Source organism: Labeo rohita, chromosome 1, assembly GCF_022985175.1.
Source record: "Labeo rohita strain BAU-BD-2019 chromosome 1, IGBB_LRoh.1.0, whole genome shotgun sequence".
Classification (NCBI taxonomy): domain Eukaryota; kingdom Metazoa; phylum Chordata; class Actinopteri; order Cypriniformes; family Cyprinidae; genus Labeo; species Labeo rohita.
In genome coordinates, this window is record NC_066869.1 from 39,515,558 (window position 1) to 39,534,476 (window position 18,919).

The 18,919-nt window shown below is 33.5% G+C and overlaps 2 protein-coding genes across 3 annotated transcripts; one reads left to right on the forward strand and one right to left on the reverse strand.

The window, feature by feature from the left end:
• Window positions 1–1,244: 1,244 nt before the first annotated feature.
• Window positions 1,245–9,530, reverse strand: slc34a2a (solute carrier family 34 member 2a). Its single transcript, XM_051115446.1, has 13 exons — window positions 9,302–9,530; window positions 8,099–8,162; window positions 7,893–8,003; window positions 6,820–6,948; window positions 6,505–6,648; window positions 5,734–5,845; window positions 5,183–5,378; window positions 4,824–4,919; window positions 4,624–4,711; window positions 4,360–4,527; window positions 4,050–4,166; window positions 2,663–2,787; window positions 1,245–2,579 (listed from the first exon to the last, which is right to left on the reverse strand). The coding sequence occupies exons 2-13, from the start codon at window positions 8,157–8,159 to the stop codon at window positions 2,025–2,027; spliced, it is 1,902 nt and encodes a 633-aa protein (XP_050971403.1). The 5' UTR covers window positions 8,160–8,162; window positions 9,302–9,530; the 3' UTR covers window positions 1,245–2,024.
• A 3,254-nt stretch (window positions 9,531–12,784) lies between these two features.
• Window positions 12,785–18,828, forward strand: LOC127170149 (OCIA domain-containing protein 1). Of its 2 annotated transcripts, none has more exons than XM_051117946.1 (8): window positions 12,785–12,950; window positions 13,286–13,370; window positions 13,461–13,514; window positions 14,337–14,384; window positions 14,458–14,587; window positions 14,837–14,997; window positions 15,438–15,587; window positions 16,954–18,828. In XM_051117946.1, the coding sequence occupies exons 1-8, from the start codon at window positions 12,900–12,902 to the stop codon at window positions 16,989–16,991; spliced, it is 717 nt and encodes a 238-aa protein (XP_050973903.1). In that variant the 5' UTR covers window positions 12,785–12,899; the 3' UTR covers window positions 16,992–18,828. The 2 variants fall into 2 exon arrangements, with proteins under 2 accessions (XP_050973903.1, XP_050973910.1); XM_051117953.1 differs by having other exon boundaries at window positions 12,854–12,950; window positions 15,435–15,587.
• The last annotated feature ends 91 nt before the right edge of the window (window positions 18,829–18,919 follow it).

Below are 18,919 nucleotides of genomic sequence, written 5' to 3' on the forward strand. Positions count from 1 at the left end.
GATTTGGGGTGCAATGTCATCTGCTGGTGTTGGTCCCCTGTGTTTTTTGAAAGCCAAAGTCACTGCACCTGTTTACCAATAAATTTTAGAGCACTTCATGCTTCCTTCTGCTGACCAGCTGTTTAAAGATGCTGATTTCATTTTCCAGCATGTTTTGGCACGTGCCCACACTGCCAAAAGCACCAAAAGTTGGTTAAATGACCATGGTGTTGGTGTGCTTGACTGGCCAGCAAACTCACCAGGCCTGATTTATTGTCAAGAGGAAAATGAGAAACAAGAGACCAAAAAATGCAGATGAGCTGAAGGCCACTGTCAAAGAAACCTGGGCTTCCATACCACCTCAGCAGTGCCACAGACTGATCACCTCCATGCCACGGCAAATTGAGGCAGTAATTAAAGCAAAAGGAGCCCCTACCAAGTATTGAGTACATATACAGTAAATGAACATACTTTCCAGAAGGTCAGTTCACTAAAAATGTTTTGTTATTGGTCTTATGACCAAGTATTCTTAAGTATTCTAATTTGTTGAGATAACTACTTAAATTACTTCAGTCTGTGTGCACTGAATTTATTTAATACACAAGTTTTGCAATTTGAGTTGGATTATTGAAATATGTGAACTTTTCCACGACATTCTAATTTATTGAGATGCACCTGTATATGTGAAATATCTCATTCAGGTCAGTACTAAATAAACATTAACATGCATTTTGTATGATCCCTCTTATTTTGGTTAAATAATTAACATTTTTAATGATTCTGAAAGGGGGATGTAAACATTTGACCTCAATTTTACAAGCTCAGAATTTTTATCTGTTATATAAATTAGCCATATTAGGCTAATGTGACATGTTTGTGTGACATTTTTTAATGGCACTCAGTGTCAGAAATGCAGAGCAACAACATGCATATACACCCTGAAGAAGGGAGAATAAGAGGACAATCAACGTGAGCAATGTGAGTTTGTGCAGTGTTCAGAAAAGACTAGGCTAGGCTTTCTCATTTGATTCATAAGCTTTCACATATATATAATTTTGTGGGCAATATTAGATAACTAGATAAATTTAGTAACTAAATTTAAAAAAGCATCTGCAAACTATATATATATATATATATACATTTACATATAAAATACAAATGTATAGACCCCAAAATCAGATTTATATTTAAAACTTTCACAGTAATTTTTACTGTAGTATTTCTATAACTGATCACAATTAAATGACAATATACAGTGGCTTTAAAGTCAACAGGAGAATATATCCATGTTGTGCATTCTGTAATATTTATGGTTATATTTTCACAAATTTTTAATTTCATCACAATTACATGAAATGTACTTTGAAGTGAACAAGAGCAGGATATGACAGAGATGTAGAGACTTTCATAATAACTGTCTCAGAATATCTGTGTCAACATTAACAATATTAACTTCTTCTTGTTTATACAAGATTACATTATTTCTGTACTGTACAGTAAAACATTTGAACAATATTATTATTAGACTTTAAAAGTCAGCCTTACTCATTGTAACACAGTGCAACTGTCTGTGTTTTGTAACACTGTTAAAATTCTGAATACATTAATTCACTGCAAGAAATTACTGTTTAATATTGTAAAATCATGGCAATATTTTACAGAATATAAAATTTACATAAATAAAAGGAAAACAGTTCAATTGAGGACAGTGGTTTAAAACATTTTATATTATACTTTGTGTGTTAGCTTGCATTTATTTCAACTTAGAGGTATTAAAAATAAGTGTATGCTTTACTCAAATAACAGAACAATCAGAAAATCTTATAATATGTAACATTAAATTGAGCATTTATCAATAACATTTACAATATCCTGTACAAAATAGCATCTTTGTATAAAAATTTCAATATAAGAAGCAAAATAAATGTAAGACTTAAATAAAAATAAATGGTTAAATTAAATATCGGGTTCCTTTTTATTCTTGCTCCAAAGTCCACTGATATAGTTTGGGTTGGATATGTTCAGTAATGATACTATGTTTCACTCTAGAAAGATGTTGCCTTGAGGATTTCAGAGCTGATTGATGTTTTCTTGGCCTCCTTGATCTCATCAGTCATTGTCGGATTGTCATACATTTCAATTTCATGGTCTTTATTTTCATCTTTTCCTGTCTCTTCGTCTTCTTCTGTGACATTGCAGCACTTGCAGCAGCAGCAGCAGCGAGCGGCCATTATGGTAACTACTCTATCCCATGGTTCAAGAGAGTGGACCCACAGAGGAAGAAAGTCCCAAGAACGGAGAGCGGAAGGAAGCCACTGAGGTTTGTGATTCTGTATAATGTTAACAATGATTGCAAAGAGCAGAATGGCCACTATGGGAACAAGAACTCCCACAAGGACCTTCCAACCAGCCAAAGAAAGGCCGAAGACCACTAGAGGGAAAATGAAGAAGCAGACGATGATGTAAAAGCCCGAAAACCAACGGTATTGAGCTGTTATGTGACCAAGACCCTTCGCCATTCGAACGGGGAAACGTGTGAAAGGGATCGGGTACCACAGCAAAATCCCAGAGAGGTTGAAGAAGAGATGAACCAAGGCAACCTAATGGAGAGAAGAATTGCACCATTAGGTTATGGACTGGGCCGGTGTGAACACAGTTGAATATATTTGCATGTTATGTTAACCTGTAATGAATTTCCAAGCGTTTCCCCTGGACTAGCCATGGCAGCTAAAATCGCGGTAGTCGTTGTTCCAATATTGGATCCCAGGGAAAGCGGATATGCCCTTTCAACTTTTATAACGCCAATACCTGAAACCAAAAAGAACAAACATTTCATTTTAAAAAAGGCAGTTGGAAGTTCTTTGAAAAAAAAGGAAGTTTGCAGTTGATTTTCCACTAATTCACAGCTAAATAAATAAAAAAAGAGGCAGCAAGCAACAGAAAAATCAAAACTACTGATGGTATAGTTTATTCTCTTCCATGCTGTTTCAAACATTTTTGACTTTCTTTTTCATATACTTTCAATAAATGGTGACATTTGGGGTTTAAAAGTTACAAAATATATATGTGTAAAACTAGCATAAAAGTTTCATAAAAGCAGTCCATATGACAGACTGAAATTTAAGTTGTTGCACATTCATAAGAGAAGTACAGTAGACAGATCAGGGTTGTTAACTAAAACGAAAACTAAAATCATTTTTTGAAATTACTTGAAAGTTACTAGAAATGTGAAATTTGAAGCTAGTTGCAACATTAGATTAACTTTAATTACTAAATTGATAAAAATTAAATAAACTAAAAACAATAAATAAATCTTAAAATGAAGATTCAAAATTTATTTAAAATAAATTAGACATAAAAAAAAATTTTTTTTTTTCCCTCACAAATTGGACTTGAGTCTAAAATTTCTCTTTTCTCTTCAAGACAGTTAAGCAGATTTTCCACTAATTCACAGCAAAAAAAAAAAAAAACTGATGGCATTGTTTACTCCCTCCCATGTCGTTTCAAACATTTTTTTTTTTTTTTTTTTTTTTTTATTTAATTGCAATTAATGGTGACTTTTGGGGTTTAAAAAAATAGAAAATTGCAAAACTAGCATAAAGGTTAAATAAAAGCAGTCCATATGATTTGTTATGACATAATGAAATTTAAGTTGTCCTGCACTTGTTGGCACATTCATGAGAGAAGTACAGTAGATAAATCAGGGTTATTAACTAAAGCTAAAACTAAAATCATTTAAAAAATGTTACTTGAAATATGAAATTTTAAGCTTATGTAATTTCAGCTAGCTGCAACATTAGTTTAACTTTAAGTACTAAATTAATTAAAACTAAATAAACTAAAACCAATTTTTAAAAAAACTTTAAATTATTTAAGATAAATTAAAATTTTAAATTTTAAATAAATTTGTCATAATTTTTTTTTTTCTCACAAATTGTACTTGAGGGTTTACTCTAGATTTTTTTTTTTGTGTGTTCCACAGAAGAAATCAAGTAATATGGGTTTGGAAAAACATGAGAGTGAGTAAATACTTTAACAGTAAAAGACAGTAAAAAGATGGTTGTACTGACCAACAAGAGGCGTTATAGCCGAGGTAAAGACAGAACTGCTTTGGACAATAAAAGTCATTCCTGCGCCAACCACAATCGCAATGTATCCAGTCAGCCATGCAAATGGAAATGGAAAATCTGTGCGTACAAAAACAAAAAAAACAAACATACATTTATATATTTCTTTCTGTTTTACATATATAACAATGTATAACAGCCAACACAAAATATAGTAGGTCTATAGTAAATTTTAAAAGCCAGCTTTATTCATTTTGCTCATTTTAACTTCTAAATCTGCTTTCTTGTTCTAAAATATCTCAAGGATGCTGACCAGTGTTCATTATCTTCTTGATGACAATAGCAACCTGGCCCTTGAGCATCGAGTTGAGCAGTTTCACAATTAAAATGAGGCAAGTGCACAGGATGAGCAGAGACCCAGCCAGCAAAATCAGACCCACCGCCAGGTCAGAAAGGGTCGTGTTCACAAAGATGTGATTGCCTAGAATAAAGAGAGTCCACAGATGAGTTTTAGTTTCTGCTTGTTTAGTGCATTAGTCTACATTAGCATAATCATTGCTGTTTAGTTTTAACTCACATTTTTTGATGTTTATAACTTCTGTAACATTTTTCAATTCCCAACAAGGGAAGCCTGTGCAGTTTGATGCTGTCACATTCTGGAGAGTCTAGAAAAAAAAAAAACATACTGTCAGTTGTCAGAAATATCAGAAAATCATAGTTTCACATATGTCTGCAAAAATGCATTTCTTTCCATATGAAATTGATTAGTATAATTACCGTGTTTGAGGCTGTCTTGCACCAGACCAGGATGAGAGATTTGTTTTTGGCTTCAGGGTCTCCAGTCGCAATACCACTTATCACAGATTTGTCCAGCTTAAAAAAAATACATTTAAAATATAAATTATTCATAGTAATACTTCTAAGCTCTTACATAGTTTAAGATTACTAATCTGTCTTGCTCTTTGTAAACAGCAACCCTTGTAACTTTGTACTGTACAGAAGGGCAATTTAAGTGTTTGCGTGGAGTGATTAACTCTCTTCCTGTCCTGTTATTAATGTTGGCTTTTTTCAACACATCGACAACTCATACATGCCTACATGCATGCACACACACACACACACCTGCTCATACATACCTGAACAATAGAGTCGGTAAGTGGGTCAGTGATAACATTCAGAAGGTCTGGTGCATTTTCTCCACTCTGGATATTAAATGATTCGACTATGAGGTCTGTGAGCTTCTCCAGGTAACCTGTGGCGATTTCCAGTGGCAAAAGCACCAGGACAGAAAGCCAGTTAAAGAAATCATGCACAGTGGCTCCAGCAAATGCCCTGGACACACACAAAAAGAGTCATATCTCAATGAAATATTAATCTTTAAAACGAAGAGGTTTATGATTATGTCATTATTTACCCACTCGAGTAATCTAAATTATGACAGAATTTTTACTTTTTGAGTTAACTGTCTCTTTGAAGGTATAATTCAGCCAAAAAATTTTTTATGAAATTTGATGTTCTGAAGATGAACAAAGGTCTTACGGGTTTGGAATAAAATGAGGGTGAGTAATTAATGACAGAAATTTTGGGTGAATTAACCCTTTAAGTGAATTCATGCAGATTCATGTAATTTGATTCATGTGTTCAGTCATGATATATTATAAAGTTGATATTGAACTCTTATCCTTACCTTCGGAACTTGTTCCTGTCAGCAACTTGTGTCATGGCTACAAAAGTATTTGTGACTGATGTGCCAATGTTAGTCCCCATAATAATAGGAACTGCAGTTTTCACATCCAGCACTGTTGAGAAGTTCAAATTTATTAAAAGTGGAATTTGCTTACATCAAGATTTGCTTTGACAATTATGTGATTTGATTATGATTCTTTACTAAATCATGTTATCAAGTATGAAATCCTGATTCAGATCAATTGAACAAGTTCTATTCAAATATGTGACCCTGGACCACAAAACCAGTGTTATTTTTTGAATTTGAGATTTATACATCATCTGAAAGCTGATTAAATAAGGAGTTAGGGCAGGACGATATTTGGCTGAGATACAACTATTTAAAAATCTGGAACCTGCAAAAAATCTAAATATTGAGAAATCACCTAGTTGTTCAAATGAAGTTCTTAGCAATGCATATTACTAATTAAAAATTAAGTTTTGATATATTTACTGTAGGAAATGTACAAAATATCTTCATAAAACATGATTTACTTAATATCCTAATGATTTTTGGCATAAAAGAAAAATCCATATTTTGACCCATATAATGTATTGTTGGCTATATCCAGGTCCAGGGTCACATATTGTGCTCCAAAAATAGGCTAAAAACACAGACAATTTTCATTTTTAGATTGATGCATTGATTTATTCATTTTCACAATCCTAATCATCCTCATTTTTGATGTCTGGTCGTAATTCTGAGTCATTATTAGTTTGATTTAATACTCACATCCAGAGGAGACCATGCTGACCACAATAGATGAGGAAGTACTGGAGCTCTGGACTAGGAGCGTTACCAACATCCCAATTACAAGGCCTGCCAAAGGGTTTGATAGCACTGCATTGTCCTGGAAAATGTCCCCTGCGGCTTTACCTGAGAAAACACACGTCTTTGTTACACATAACCAACAAATCTTTTTTGATTTCTTTCTATTTTTGGGTGCACTGTCCCTTTAAAGCACCAAGAAACCAATGCATTTGAACCTGAAAATGAATCACTAAAAACTGTACTTTAGTGTGTTATTTACAGTATTTTAAAGCATACCTCCAACAAGCTGGAAAGCTGAGCTGAGGATGTCCAGTGAGCAAACAAATGTGTAGAGCAAACCAAGCAGGAGAATAAATTTTGCTGCTGTGAGAAAAACTCTTAGGACCTTCCCTTTGGTGTCCAGTTCTAAAAAATTAAAGAGAGAAAATGAGTAAATATTATTTCATATTTAACCTGTAAAGACTAAAGAGAAAAATAATAGAAAAACCATTCATCAAGTAAGAAAGAAAGACCTAAGTTATATTCTGAGGCCCAAACTGAGCAAAAATATGCTATTTATAAATGAAATTTAAAATAATAATAATAAAACAATAATGAAATGCAACATCATATGTGATACATTTTTTTCTCTAAGTAAACCTAAGCTGCTTAAGTTCAATTAGTGTTTTTTTATTACTAACAATATCAAAGTTATTCTTACATTTACTAGCAATCAGTAAAGAGCAGTGTTGGGGTTTTTATGTAATCAGATTACTTTTTTCAAATAACTAGTAGAGTATCACATTACTTTTAAATTACTTTTTAAGTTTCTTTTTTACTTTTAAAGTTACTTTTCAGTACTTTTTATCTAATTCACTGACAGCTCTCAGAGAGAAATTTGGAATAAGGTGCAAAGGTACTTCTGCAAGCGGAAGCTTAGTAATTTCACTTTTGGTGTGAAAGTTGACAAAAATAAAACCTGTTTTTTGTTATTAAAAATGTATAAGCAAGCCCAGCTCAGGTGAAAAAAAAGTAATGCAAAAGTAATGTAATTCACTATTCTCCATAAAAAGTAAGTAATGTAATTAGTTACTTTTTTATGGAGTAACGCAATATTGTAATGCATTACTTTTAAAAATAACTTTCCCCAACACCGGTAAAGCGTTCACAGCAAAAAGACATACCACAACCTAAAAGGGTTTCTACAAATCTTCTAGTTAAAGGTCTTTAACTTGATGGAAAAATGATGTATCAGTCAGAATGTAGTAATAGGTAGATAGGCCTTAAATATTTGTGTATCCAATATGATACTTCACACTTTATAGGGTTAAAATCAAATATGCATATGGTAGCGCAAACATTCAGCATACCTGCCCATTTAACCCCTGTGTCCTGCAATTCAGGCATGTCCCAAGGATCATCTTCAATTAGAGATGCTGTGGATGCAACAGGGGCCATAGTAAGAGACTTCTTTCTGGGAACTGAGAAAAGCAGAAAGCTTTAATAAAACAGGTTCTATTTTTGATTCACAGTTATACACAAATGCAGTTTAAACTTACACATTCACCGTACATACCGTCAAGTGTTTCTGTTGGCTTCTCCTCAGATTCCTCCTCTTGCTTTGGTCGTGGTGCCATTGTCTGTGAAATATAAATAGTTATGTTACTGTTTTATTGATTCCTTTTCAGTTTGTAATTGTTTGTGGCATCTTCTCTACTGTACAAATGTAAAGGTAATGCTCTCTAATAAACCCATATTAATAACTGTCAGTCATAGTCCGGTCAGGTTCTATAAAGATAAAAGAGTAACACTAACTACTATTTTGTAATTGTTTTATTGGTGTGGAAAAAAATAGCAAGATATGATATGAAAGATAAATATGTACCATTCATTAATACTTATACATACATTAATAGTATTTCAGTAATTCAGAATTCAGATTATTATAGATTATAAGAATTAGGAATTCGAAATTCAAAAAATCAGAATTTCAAAATTTAAGTGTCTATTTGATTATTATTTACTTATTTATTTATTTATTTATTTATTTAATATTTGTTTTTTGTAAGTAAATGGACACAATGCACAGAGCATCACAATAATCAGAGCTTCCTCAATTGATTTAACTCACATGGTTTTATATTGATTTCTGCTCTGTGCCAAATAATTTCCACTCTGGCTTCAGCGCTGACAATGAACAGAGTACGACTGGCATTGTGGCTCATCTTAGTTATTGGCAATATGTACAAAATTCATACGACAGTGATACAACAGATTACATCTTTGGATGCTGTTGTGTAAAACTGTTTGGTTGCAGTAATGAGAAGTGTTTCACATTTTCCTAGAACGAATGAAATGATGACGATGCTGTTGCACAACAGGTTATTTTAGGGTGAATTTAAAGTCTGTTGACATAATCAATAATGAAATCTGTATGCTATAATTTAATAAGAATTAGAATAACTATACTATTTTCATATGCAGTTTAAAATGTATATTTATGTCATGTAAATACTGTACATTACATTATTTTACATTACATTTAACTGCAATTCTCACTGTTTTACATATGTATTTGCTTTTTATGCATAACCTTTATAAATAAATGATATGCTACTGGTATATAAGTGTAGAAATGTTAATTAAATGAACTAATTAAAATATAAATTTTCAATAATAAGATTATATTTAGCATTTTAACTACATATATTAATATTTAAATATTTTTAAAACATAATTTTACCTGACTAAAGGCATTTTCACAGATAAAAACACCCACCTGTGTTGTAGTCAGGTTGCCTGTGGCTTCTGAAGTGCTGTCCAAACACTTCTGAATTCCTTTCTACCTGTCTCAGTGCTCCAAGCGCAAGGTTGTTACTTTCAGATCTCCACTGAACAAACTACAGCATGAACAGAAGCACTTGTCTTGAAGGAGACCACTCTGTGAGACACACGTGTCCAGGTGATCTGTCTCAAATTCTGCTGTTGTTCGGAGTGGCTCAGTTCAACCTCTGCTCAGTCAGACACATTTATAGCCCCCCGGCGGATCACTTAGGATTCCCCTGTCCAAGGTTTACCACGTCAGTGATAACACTCGGAAAAAGGAGTGTGTCTGTGTGTGCGTGTATGTGTGTGCCCATTCATGCGCATGGTTCAGTGTCCGAGTGTGGCATCAGATAACTGTGTGAAGGTATCTGGTTTATGGAAGTACTAATGTGCAATTGTGTTTCATGATGTGCCATGATGTACCTTGCGTCACGTTGTATATATACAAAAGTATATTTAAGTTTATATATATTTAACACAGAAAAAAAGTTATACACGGCCAGTATGTACACTGTAAAAAAGCAATTTGTTGAGTCACCTTAAAATATTTGTTTGCTGGCTGCCTTTAAAAAAAAAAGTTTGGTCAACTGGAAATGTTAAGTTGTACTAAGTGTAAAACTTATATATCTGAGTTGATTCAACTTAAAATGTTAAGGCCGCTGGGCAACAAGCCTAGCTTTTAAGTTTATCAAACCAATTTTTTAGTTTAGTCAACTCAAATATCTAAGTTGTGAATTAACATTTCAAGCTTACTAAACTCATTTAAGTTGACTGAACTTAAGGTAACAAATTATGTTACGTTGACTCAACAAATTGTTTGTTTGTTTGTTTTTTACAGTGTACTAATTTATACTTATATGTATTTTTAAAGTACTTCCACTGAGTATAGATCAGATACTTTGACACAGATTGAGATTTTGATTTTGATAAAAAATTATAGATATAAAAAAAAAATTACAAAAGCACCGAAAGAAACTTCAGCAAAAATAAAAAATAGAATCTAATTCAAAATATTAGTAAAAACTATAATAGTATCACAATAATACAAATGATTTTTTGTACACTATTCACCTGCATCTCCATGACAGGTAACAATATATTTGAGTACCGAAAGCATAAAACAAATCTGTGCCTTTCTTGTAAAAGAAATTTCTGCATTACAATTTTAATTTAATTTAATTTAATTTAAATTTACTAAGCTAATGATATTCAAAATAATTTGTCTAAAGTTTATCTTCCATAAAATGAACTTGGAGAGTCTGTTTCCCCAAAAATGGGTATCACCAAAAAGCCTAGAATTCCCTCTTGAAGATACACCATATTTAAACCTCTGGCATGTATTGTTTTCAATAAATATAAAAGAATAATGTCAATTATTTTGATCCTATGGGGTCCCCATGAGGAAACAAGCTTATAAATCATACAGAATACAGTGTTTTGAAAATCTAAAAATGCAGAGGGTTTTGTGTGAGGCGTAGGTTTAGTTGGAGGGTTAGAATAAGGGGATAGAAAATACAGTATGTACAGTAGAAAAACCATTATGCCTATGGAATGTCCCCATAATGATAGAAATACCAGTGTGTGTGTGAACCCTGAATCTAGGACACTGATCAATACATGAACATTCCTGCTGACCCTGCATCTGCACTGAATCACATGACAATCAGTTTCTGAATGAATGAGATCATTATTATGACGGCAGGGGAAACATCTAGCCATCCTTTTTCTAAACCACTTGTGGTTGCGAAAATGCTGGAGCCTATTCGGCTCTATGCAGGGAAATAATCTAAAAGGATGGCCAGTCCATCACATGCAGAGCAATGGGGAAACTATCTCTTTTAATATATTTATATATAAAAATGTCATATTAGTAGCTATAAGACAGAATATAATAAATAGCTATAAATCAAACTTTATGCAGAAGAATTCATGTCCGCATTGCAGATGTATTTCTCATTAGTTTTTCTTTCCCGACTTCAAAACTAAGTATGAAGAGGAAGTTGTGACCAAAGAGTGAAACTGCAGTGCTCCCTGCTGGTTTGAAAAGCACTGGTAGGCAGCAACTCTTTTGTCTTAATTTCATTTGTGAAAATGAAAGTAATACGTATTATTTATAGCAATAAAATGTGAAATAAGGCATAGATGTCACACTTTTTGCATCTAAATGACACAGTTACAGTACTTCTTAAAATACTGAATGGGAATATTGTGACCGCATGCCTCAATAGTAGCATAAGCTGCTAAACCACAATAAATAGTACATAATACATAACATCTGTCATTGTTACTAGCAATACCTTAGTGAAAATAGTTTCTGCACCCATTTTTTAGTCTGCATACAAACAGACGGACCCTGTGACCTTAAAAGCGACAGAAGGGAAGCAATACAATTGTGATCGATCACTAGATTGAATAAATGATTTTCCCAGTTTAGACTAATGGAGCCACCAACTGTTCTCAATCCAGTTATCTCCACTTCTAAAACTACCAGTTTTAAAACCCACTGATAATGAGATAGAATAGAGTATACAGATCTTTCTGTTTATGCAAATTGAGGCCTCCTTGAAGTGATGTCACTGCCTGCCCTGGTGAAAAAAACAGCATATGCTGGTAGGTATGTTTTGATGCTGGAATGCTAGTTAGGTAGGTTTTGATGCTGGTTTAAGCTGGTCCTTTGCTGGTTTATGTTGGTCCTTAGCTGGTTTATGCTGGCCCTTTGCTGGTTCATGCTGGCCCTTGACCAGCAACATGACCAGCAAAAACCAGCAAAGGACCAACATAAACCAGCAAAGGACCAGCTTAAACCAGCAAAGGACCAGCATAAACCAGCAAAGGACCAGTTTTTTCACCAGGGTGAAGTGACAAATTTCACTATAAATAACAAATTATCTAAGAGTGAACTACGAAAGCAGTGTTACACAATAATATTAAGGGCCTAATCTACAAGTTAACTGTTACAGGCCCCAAAACAACATTTTCATCTGTGCTCAACACTCACAGTCACAAAAGCTATGATTTATCATCAGTGACCTGATCATCTATAATGTCATATGCAAAATGAAGACAGTGGTGCAATCTTCCACACTGGAAAACATCATAATGCAAAGTCAGCATTAAGCCTAACACACGAGACAAGACTGGGTTGAGGTAAACTACCACAGATCACGCTCATAAGTCAAAGTCTATATATGCTCAACTATGATTTGCATCTGGGATCACACGTACTTACATAACACTCTATATTATATAAGGTATCAAAATATGTAAAATAAGAAAAGCATATTATTAGGACAAAAAAAAAATGAAATTGTCAGTATATGGTTTACGGGTTTTAAATTGTTAATTTATCTTTTATGACCATTTTGAGAAATAACAAAAAGTTGTAATTGTTGCTATTCCCTGTCAAACCGCATGGTGGCACTGAAAGCTGGTCAGCTGTGAGCTCCTACAGCACAGTCGAGGAAGAACGTTCCAGTGGATTTGACATTTGTAAGCGTGACTGAAGACAAACTGTATATATTAGTACTGCAGCCAAAGACGTCGGATGCACAATGTCCCTGCAGTCTCCACCGGACCCTGAACGGCCAGGAAATGCAGTCATGGTGTGTTTGGTACCAAACATCAGCTAAAAAGACGGAAAATGATAGAGTGATGTTGCCAGGTTGTGCACTAATACTGAATGCAGCTGGTCTCTATAGCCTCATAGTAGTATAGTAGACCTAACTATGCATGAATGCATGCTACATCTCACTTGTCTTACCATTGTAACAGCATGTTTGTAGACATTTGTCGCTTTGATATTTTTGGAGGTGTTCAAAATGAAAAAACAAGAAAATAGTGTACGTTGTTTTAAGTCTAATTGTTATAATAATAATAAAATAATAAATATATAATTATATATAATTTTTATATAATTTATATTAATATGTGTATGTAGGGTCCCGTAGGAATTGATTACATCCCCACAGAGGAGGAGAGGAGAGTGTTCAGGGAGTGTAATCAGGAAAGCTTCTGGTACAGATGTGAGTGGAGGTTCAGTGTTTCTTTTCATTATGCATGTGGTTTCATTGATATCATGAGTGAATTATGTTTTTGTCTTTACATTTATACAGCTCTCCCTATATCTGCCATCAGCATGGCCTTGACTCAGTTCCTTATCTCTAGAGGTGGGTTTATACTTCATTTAGGATGACATGTGATGTGAGTTGTTATACACTGGGGTTCTACTACTTATGTACTCTAGTTTATATATAATACAATATAATATAATATAATATAATATAATATAATATAATATAAACAGGGCTTAGACTAAGCCAGGATTAGGCCATAGTTCAATTAGGATATTTAAGTAATTTACATGCTTTAGAAAAAAAAAAAAAAAATTACTGGTGTGCATCCTGAGACCAAAAAAATAAGGCACTGATATAATTTAAGATTAGTCAGTGCAAGTTTCTTTCACTTGAAACAGCTCAGACTTTAGATTTTAGTCTGGGACCAAGCTTAAGCCATGTCTGTGAAAACAGGGGAATATAATATAATACCATTTAAAATTATGTCGTTTAATATTTTTTTAAAAAGTTGCAATTAATACTTATTAGCCAGGGTGCATTAAATTGATCAAAAGAATTTAAAAAGTGACAAACTATTGGCTGTTCATTTGTGCATTCTATTTAAATAATCCTGAAAAATACATCATAAATGTTTTCAAGCTTAATAATAATAAGGAATATTTCTTGAGCATTAAATTAGCATACTAGAATTATTTCTGAAGGATCTTGTTACACTGAAGACAAGTAATGGAAATTAAAATACAAAAAAAATATTTTAATTGTAATCATATTTCATATCATAATATTACTGTTTCATTGTATATCTGATCAAATACATGCAGCTTTGGTAAACAGAGACTTTTTTCGAAAACATAAAATCGTATAGACTACAAACTTTTAAACAGCAGTGTAAATGTTTTGATCTATTTGTTTCAGGTGCTCTTACGGCCTCCGGAAGATTTGGATCTTTGCCCAAAGTAGCTTGTGAGTAACAATTACTGTAACTGAGATGACTAATTGATAGACAGAATATTAAAAGTATGTATCTATGTTTTAGTTGCTGGTGTTTTTGGCTACCTCGGAGGGAAGTTGTCATACATGAAGACATGCCAGGAGAAATTTAAGAGCTTGGAGAACTCGCCACTGGGGGAGGCACTGAGACAGAGACAGCGCAACCTACCACCAGTGTGAGCACAACATGCACACAAACATGCCCAACCAACATTTAAGATGTAGTGTGTGATTTCTGTGCCACTAGAGTCACCAAATTCTCAAAGGATTCCTGAAAACTCCTAATGCACCTTTTACCCTCCATTTCTTTTTACTTATATGGAACATAAAAGAAGATATTTTGAGAAATGGTTGTCGTTTGGTGCCTGTCTCTACCCACAAGAGGATTTTGCCCACTTTTTTTTTTTTTTTTTTACATATTTCAGGTTTACCCGTAAGCACCCAGAAATAAGTGATCCAAACAAAGCTGATTTTGAGCCAGCCTTTCAACTTGATGAACAGAGGAATCAGTCATTCTCCTATTCTAGTGATTTCACTTACAGTGACCCCATGTCCTCAGCACCTCACACTGACACCCAAATTATGGGTAAGTTAAAGTGCCTTCATCTGTTTGCAGAAAAAAACTTCTGTATAGAGATGCACAATAATGGTTAAACTGATGATCAATTATTTTGCTCAAAAATGATTAATCACGATTGCTCTAATTTGAGAAATGTCTTACATTTCGGCAGAATTATCTACCTCATCTAGTTTTCTAAATTATCATATTTATCATATGCATTAATGCACTCTCTACATTATAAACTGGTAAAGCCTTAAAGGAACACTCCACTTTTTTTGAAATTAGGCTCATTTTCCAACTCCCCTAGAGTTAAACAGCTGAGTTTTACCGTTTTCGAATCCATTCAGCTGATCTGCGGGTCTGGCGGTAGCATGATAGCTTAGCATAGATCATTGAATCCGATTAGACCGTTAGCTTCTCGCTCAAAAATGTATTTATTTAAACACATCCCTCTAATCCAGCAGAGCCAACTTACATTGAGGAGGATGTACAGAAGAAACAGGTTCTGTATGAGGAGCTGCGGAGTAAGAACAGGGAAAACTATGACGTTATGACAACTCAGAAACCAGAGACACAGTTGAAGCCTTCAACTGAGACCATCCCAGCCAAGAGAGGTGAGACCCGACAATCTACTAACCAACATCATAATCATTTGTGATGCAACAAGTCATTTTTTATGTCCAATGTACACACCTCATAATTCTGCAGCCCCTTTCTGAAAAGAAATAAGCAATTTATATGTGTTTTAAATAAAAGTAATATGTTTTAAAATATAATTTATTCCTTTGTTGGTTAAAGGAGAACTCCACTTCCAGAACGACAATTTAGAAATAATTTACTCACCCCCTTGTCATCCAAGATGTTCATGTCTTTCTTTCTTCAGTCGTAAAGTAATTATGTTTTTTGTGGCATTTAAGCATTTTTCTAAATATAATAGACTTCTATGGTGCCCTGATTTTGAACTTCCAAAATGCAGTTTAAATGCAGCTTCAAACGATCCCAAATGCGGTTGTAAACAATCCCAGCCGAGGAAGAAGGGTCTTATGTAGCGTAACGATTGGTTATTTTAATAAAAAGAATACAATTTATATACTTTTTAATACCAAACGCTGGTCTTGTCTTACTCTGCCTGGACTGTTTTTGTTTTGGTTCATGACAGTTAGGGTATGTCGAAAAACTCCCATCTCATGTTCTCCCTCAACTTCAAAATCGTCCTATATCGCTGTTTTACCTTTTTTGTTAAGGGTTTTTGATCTTCTATGCATGTTTACTTTGCTAAGACTGGGTTGGAACTTCTGCAGCAATGTTGGATGATTTTGAAATGATTTTCAAAGTTGAGGGAGAAAATACGTTTAGAGTTTTTCAACATACCCTAACTGTCTTGAACCAGAATACACAGAGTTCAACGAGAGCAAGGCAAGACGAGCGTTTGAGAATAAAAAGTATTTCAATTGTATTTTTTTAATGAAAATAACCGATCGTTTCACTACATAAGACCCTTCTTCCTCGGCTGGGATCGTTTACAACCACATTTGGGATCGTTTGAAGCCGCATTTAAACTGCATTTTGGAAGTTCAAAATCGGGGCACCATACCAGTCCATTATATGGAGAAAAATCCTGAAATGTTTTCCTCAAAAAGCATAATTTCTTTACGACTGAATAAAGAAAGACATGAACATCTTGGATTAAAAGGGGGTGAGTACATCATCTGTAAATTGTTGTTCTAAAAAGTGGACTTCTCCTTTAACATTTCTGTGGAAACTTGTTTTTAGGATTCTCTGATGAATAGAAAGTTTAAAAGAACTGCGTTTATTTGAAATAGATATTTTTACTGTCACCTGTGATAATTTCATCAACTTTATAAACAAAACTATGCTAACTCTAAAGTTATTTTCTTTATGAAGTAATAATATTGTCTTGTACATATATATATTTTTTATGTATTATTCTTTATATGTGTTTCTTTTTTTGGTAAACAGAAAAGAAGAATAAATATGGAGACACATGGGAGGAATGAGAGCTGCTTCAACACTGTTTTACTGTCTAGAATCACTGTCTGTAAATGATGTCTTTTACAATACAGATGTCTAAATGTGTCTTAAGAGATGTCTGTCATTGACTTTCCACCTATTTAAGGTAAAGGTAAAGACAATTTTTATTTTGAAAAACTGTGTGCAGCTTAATGCATTATCTAATAGTAGCAGCAAGAGTTTAATATTTTAAGGATGCAGTTAGGTTTGACAACCCCAGAAGACAATTTTAATAGTGATTTCCCATTCAAAAATTGGTCCAATTCCATTAGCATTGTGGATGAGTTGTTATGGTATTTGAGAGTTTTTAGCACACCATGAATTTGACTCAATTGAAAATTAACTCCAGAACTTTTTTTTCATTCATTTCATCATCACAACTGCAGAAATCATTTAAGTCAGCAGCACATTTTGTTCAAGAATGCATTACATCATTGTTTATACTTAAGATTCATAACCCACCCAATGACAGGGTTTCTGCAGGTCCTTAAAAAGTCTTTAAAAGTCTATAAAAGTCTTACATTTAGTTATATCAAATTTAAGCCCATAAACAGTCTTAAATGGTATAAGAAAGTCTTAATCATAATTTCAAGAGGTCTTAAATTTGGGGATGGAAAGGCAAAAATTACGATATAGCTTAATGTGACGATTAAAGTTTAAAAAGCTATGATTTAATTGAATAAATATGAGTGCTGCACCATTTAAAGTCAGCTGCTGTGCTGCTTTGTGTACTGCATATTTCACAAACAGCTATATTTCTGCCGTTCCAAAAGTGCCACCTGCTGGCAGAGAATAAATTTGCAATTTTAATCAGGCCATCTGCTGTTTTTATTCAGACCAAAGCAAAAATTAACCCATATTTTTTACTGCAAACATGTAAATGTAAACTGGTGGACCAATAAGATAATAATGCATTATAAATATCTTAACAATTAAGACAGTAAAATATATTTGTCATTTAATTAAAATGATTGATATTAATTGTTTAAATTCATTTAATAATCGATACTTTTGACTCATCCATTTTCTTAAAAATGGTTTAAAGGCTCCATTATTTAAAATTTGTAATGTCAAGTTTTTTCGCTATTTTTAATAATTCAAAAAAACTATTTTTTTTTTTTGTTTTTTTTACTCATCCTAGATGGTTTATCTGATTTTCACCAAAATTGGCTCAGACCATCTTCAAACCATGCTAGCAAAAACTTTTTTGTTGATTAGTCAAATCGTTCTCGAATAATGTACAAATGAGTTTGATGAAGACCATGCAAAAATAGATGTGAGGCTATATCTCCGCAACAGTTTAGTGTATTGAGACCAAACTTGGTGATGGTTATATCAACCATGACCTGAGGCTACCTGCACATTTTCGGCACAGCGCCACGTAGCGGTCAAGTGATAAGAAAAAATTGCTATTTTTGCTTATAACTTCTAAATGGTTTGACCAGAAACCACAAAACTGGTCTCTTTAGATAGATGCCAAGTCGAACCATAGCCGATTTTTCCACGTCAGCCATTTTGAATTTTGTTGTAAAATGTTATATTTACGCTTTGTTATTTTTCCGTTACAAAACTAGGTATGTGTCTTTAGCACCATGCCCTGACAGTACTCAGAAAGTTTGGGGGCAGTGTCTCCTTGTGGCCAAAAGTTATAATGCTAATAACATTTGAAAATATTGGGCTATTGTAATGAAACTGGTCTCAGTATATTCTTTGGGTCATGTCGAGAACATAGATACCATTTTTGCCATAATTTGATCTTAAAAATCCTGCGGACACCCTGTATGAGCAATGATTTGCTTTGCTAAGACAGACTAAACCACAGTAATTGTGGTTAATTCATTTGATATCAAACCATTTGAATTTAAAAAGACATCACATTATAGCCATACATTCAGAATGGGGAAAAAAAAAGAAA

Coding starts and splice junctions, on each gene's coding strand:
- slc34a2a (XM_051115446.1), bottom strand. CDS start 8,159: ATGGCACCACGACCAAAGCAAGAGGAGGAATCTGAGGAGAAGCCAACA. Junction 6,949..7,892: donor CACAGGGGTTAAATGGGCAG/GTATGCTGAATG, acceptor TTAATTTTTTAG/AACTGGACACCAAAGGGAAG. Junction 4,712..4,823: donor GCAAGACAGCCTCAAACACG/GTAATTATACTA, acceptor TTTTTTTTCTAG/ACTCTCCAGAATGTGACAGC.
- LOC127170149 (XM_051117953.1), top strand. CDS start 12,900: ATGTCCCTGCAGTCTCCACCGGACCCTGAACGGCCAGGAAATGCAGTC. Junction 12,951..13,285: donor GGCCAGGAAATGCAGTCATG/GTGTGTTTGGTA, acceptor ATGTGTATGTAG/GGTCCCGTAGGAATTGATTA. Junction 15,588..16,953: donor GACCATCCCAGCCAAGAGAG/GTGAGACCCGAC, acceptor TTTGGTAAACAG/AAAAGAAGAATAAATATGGA.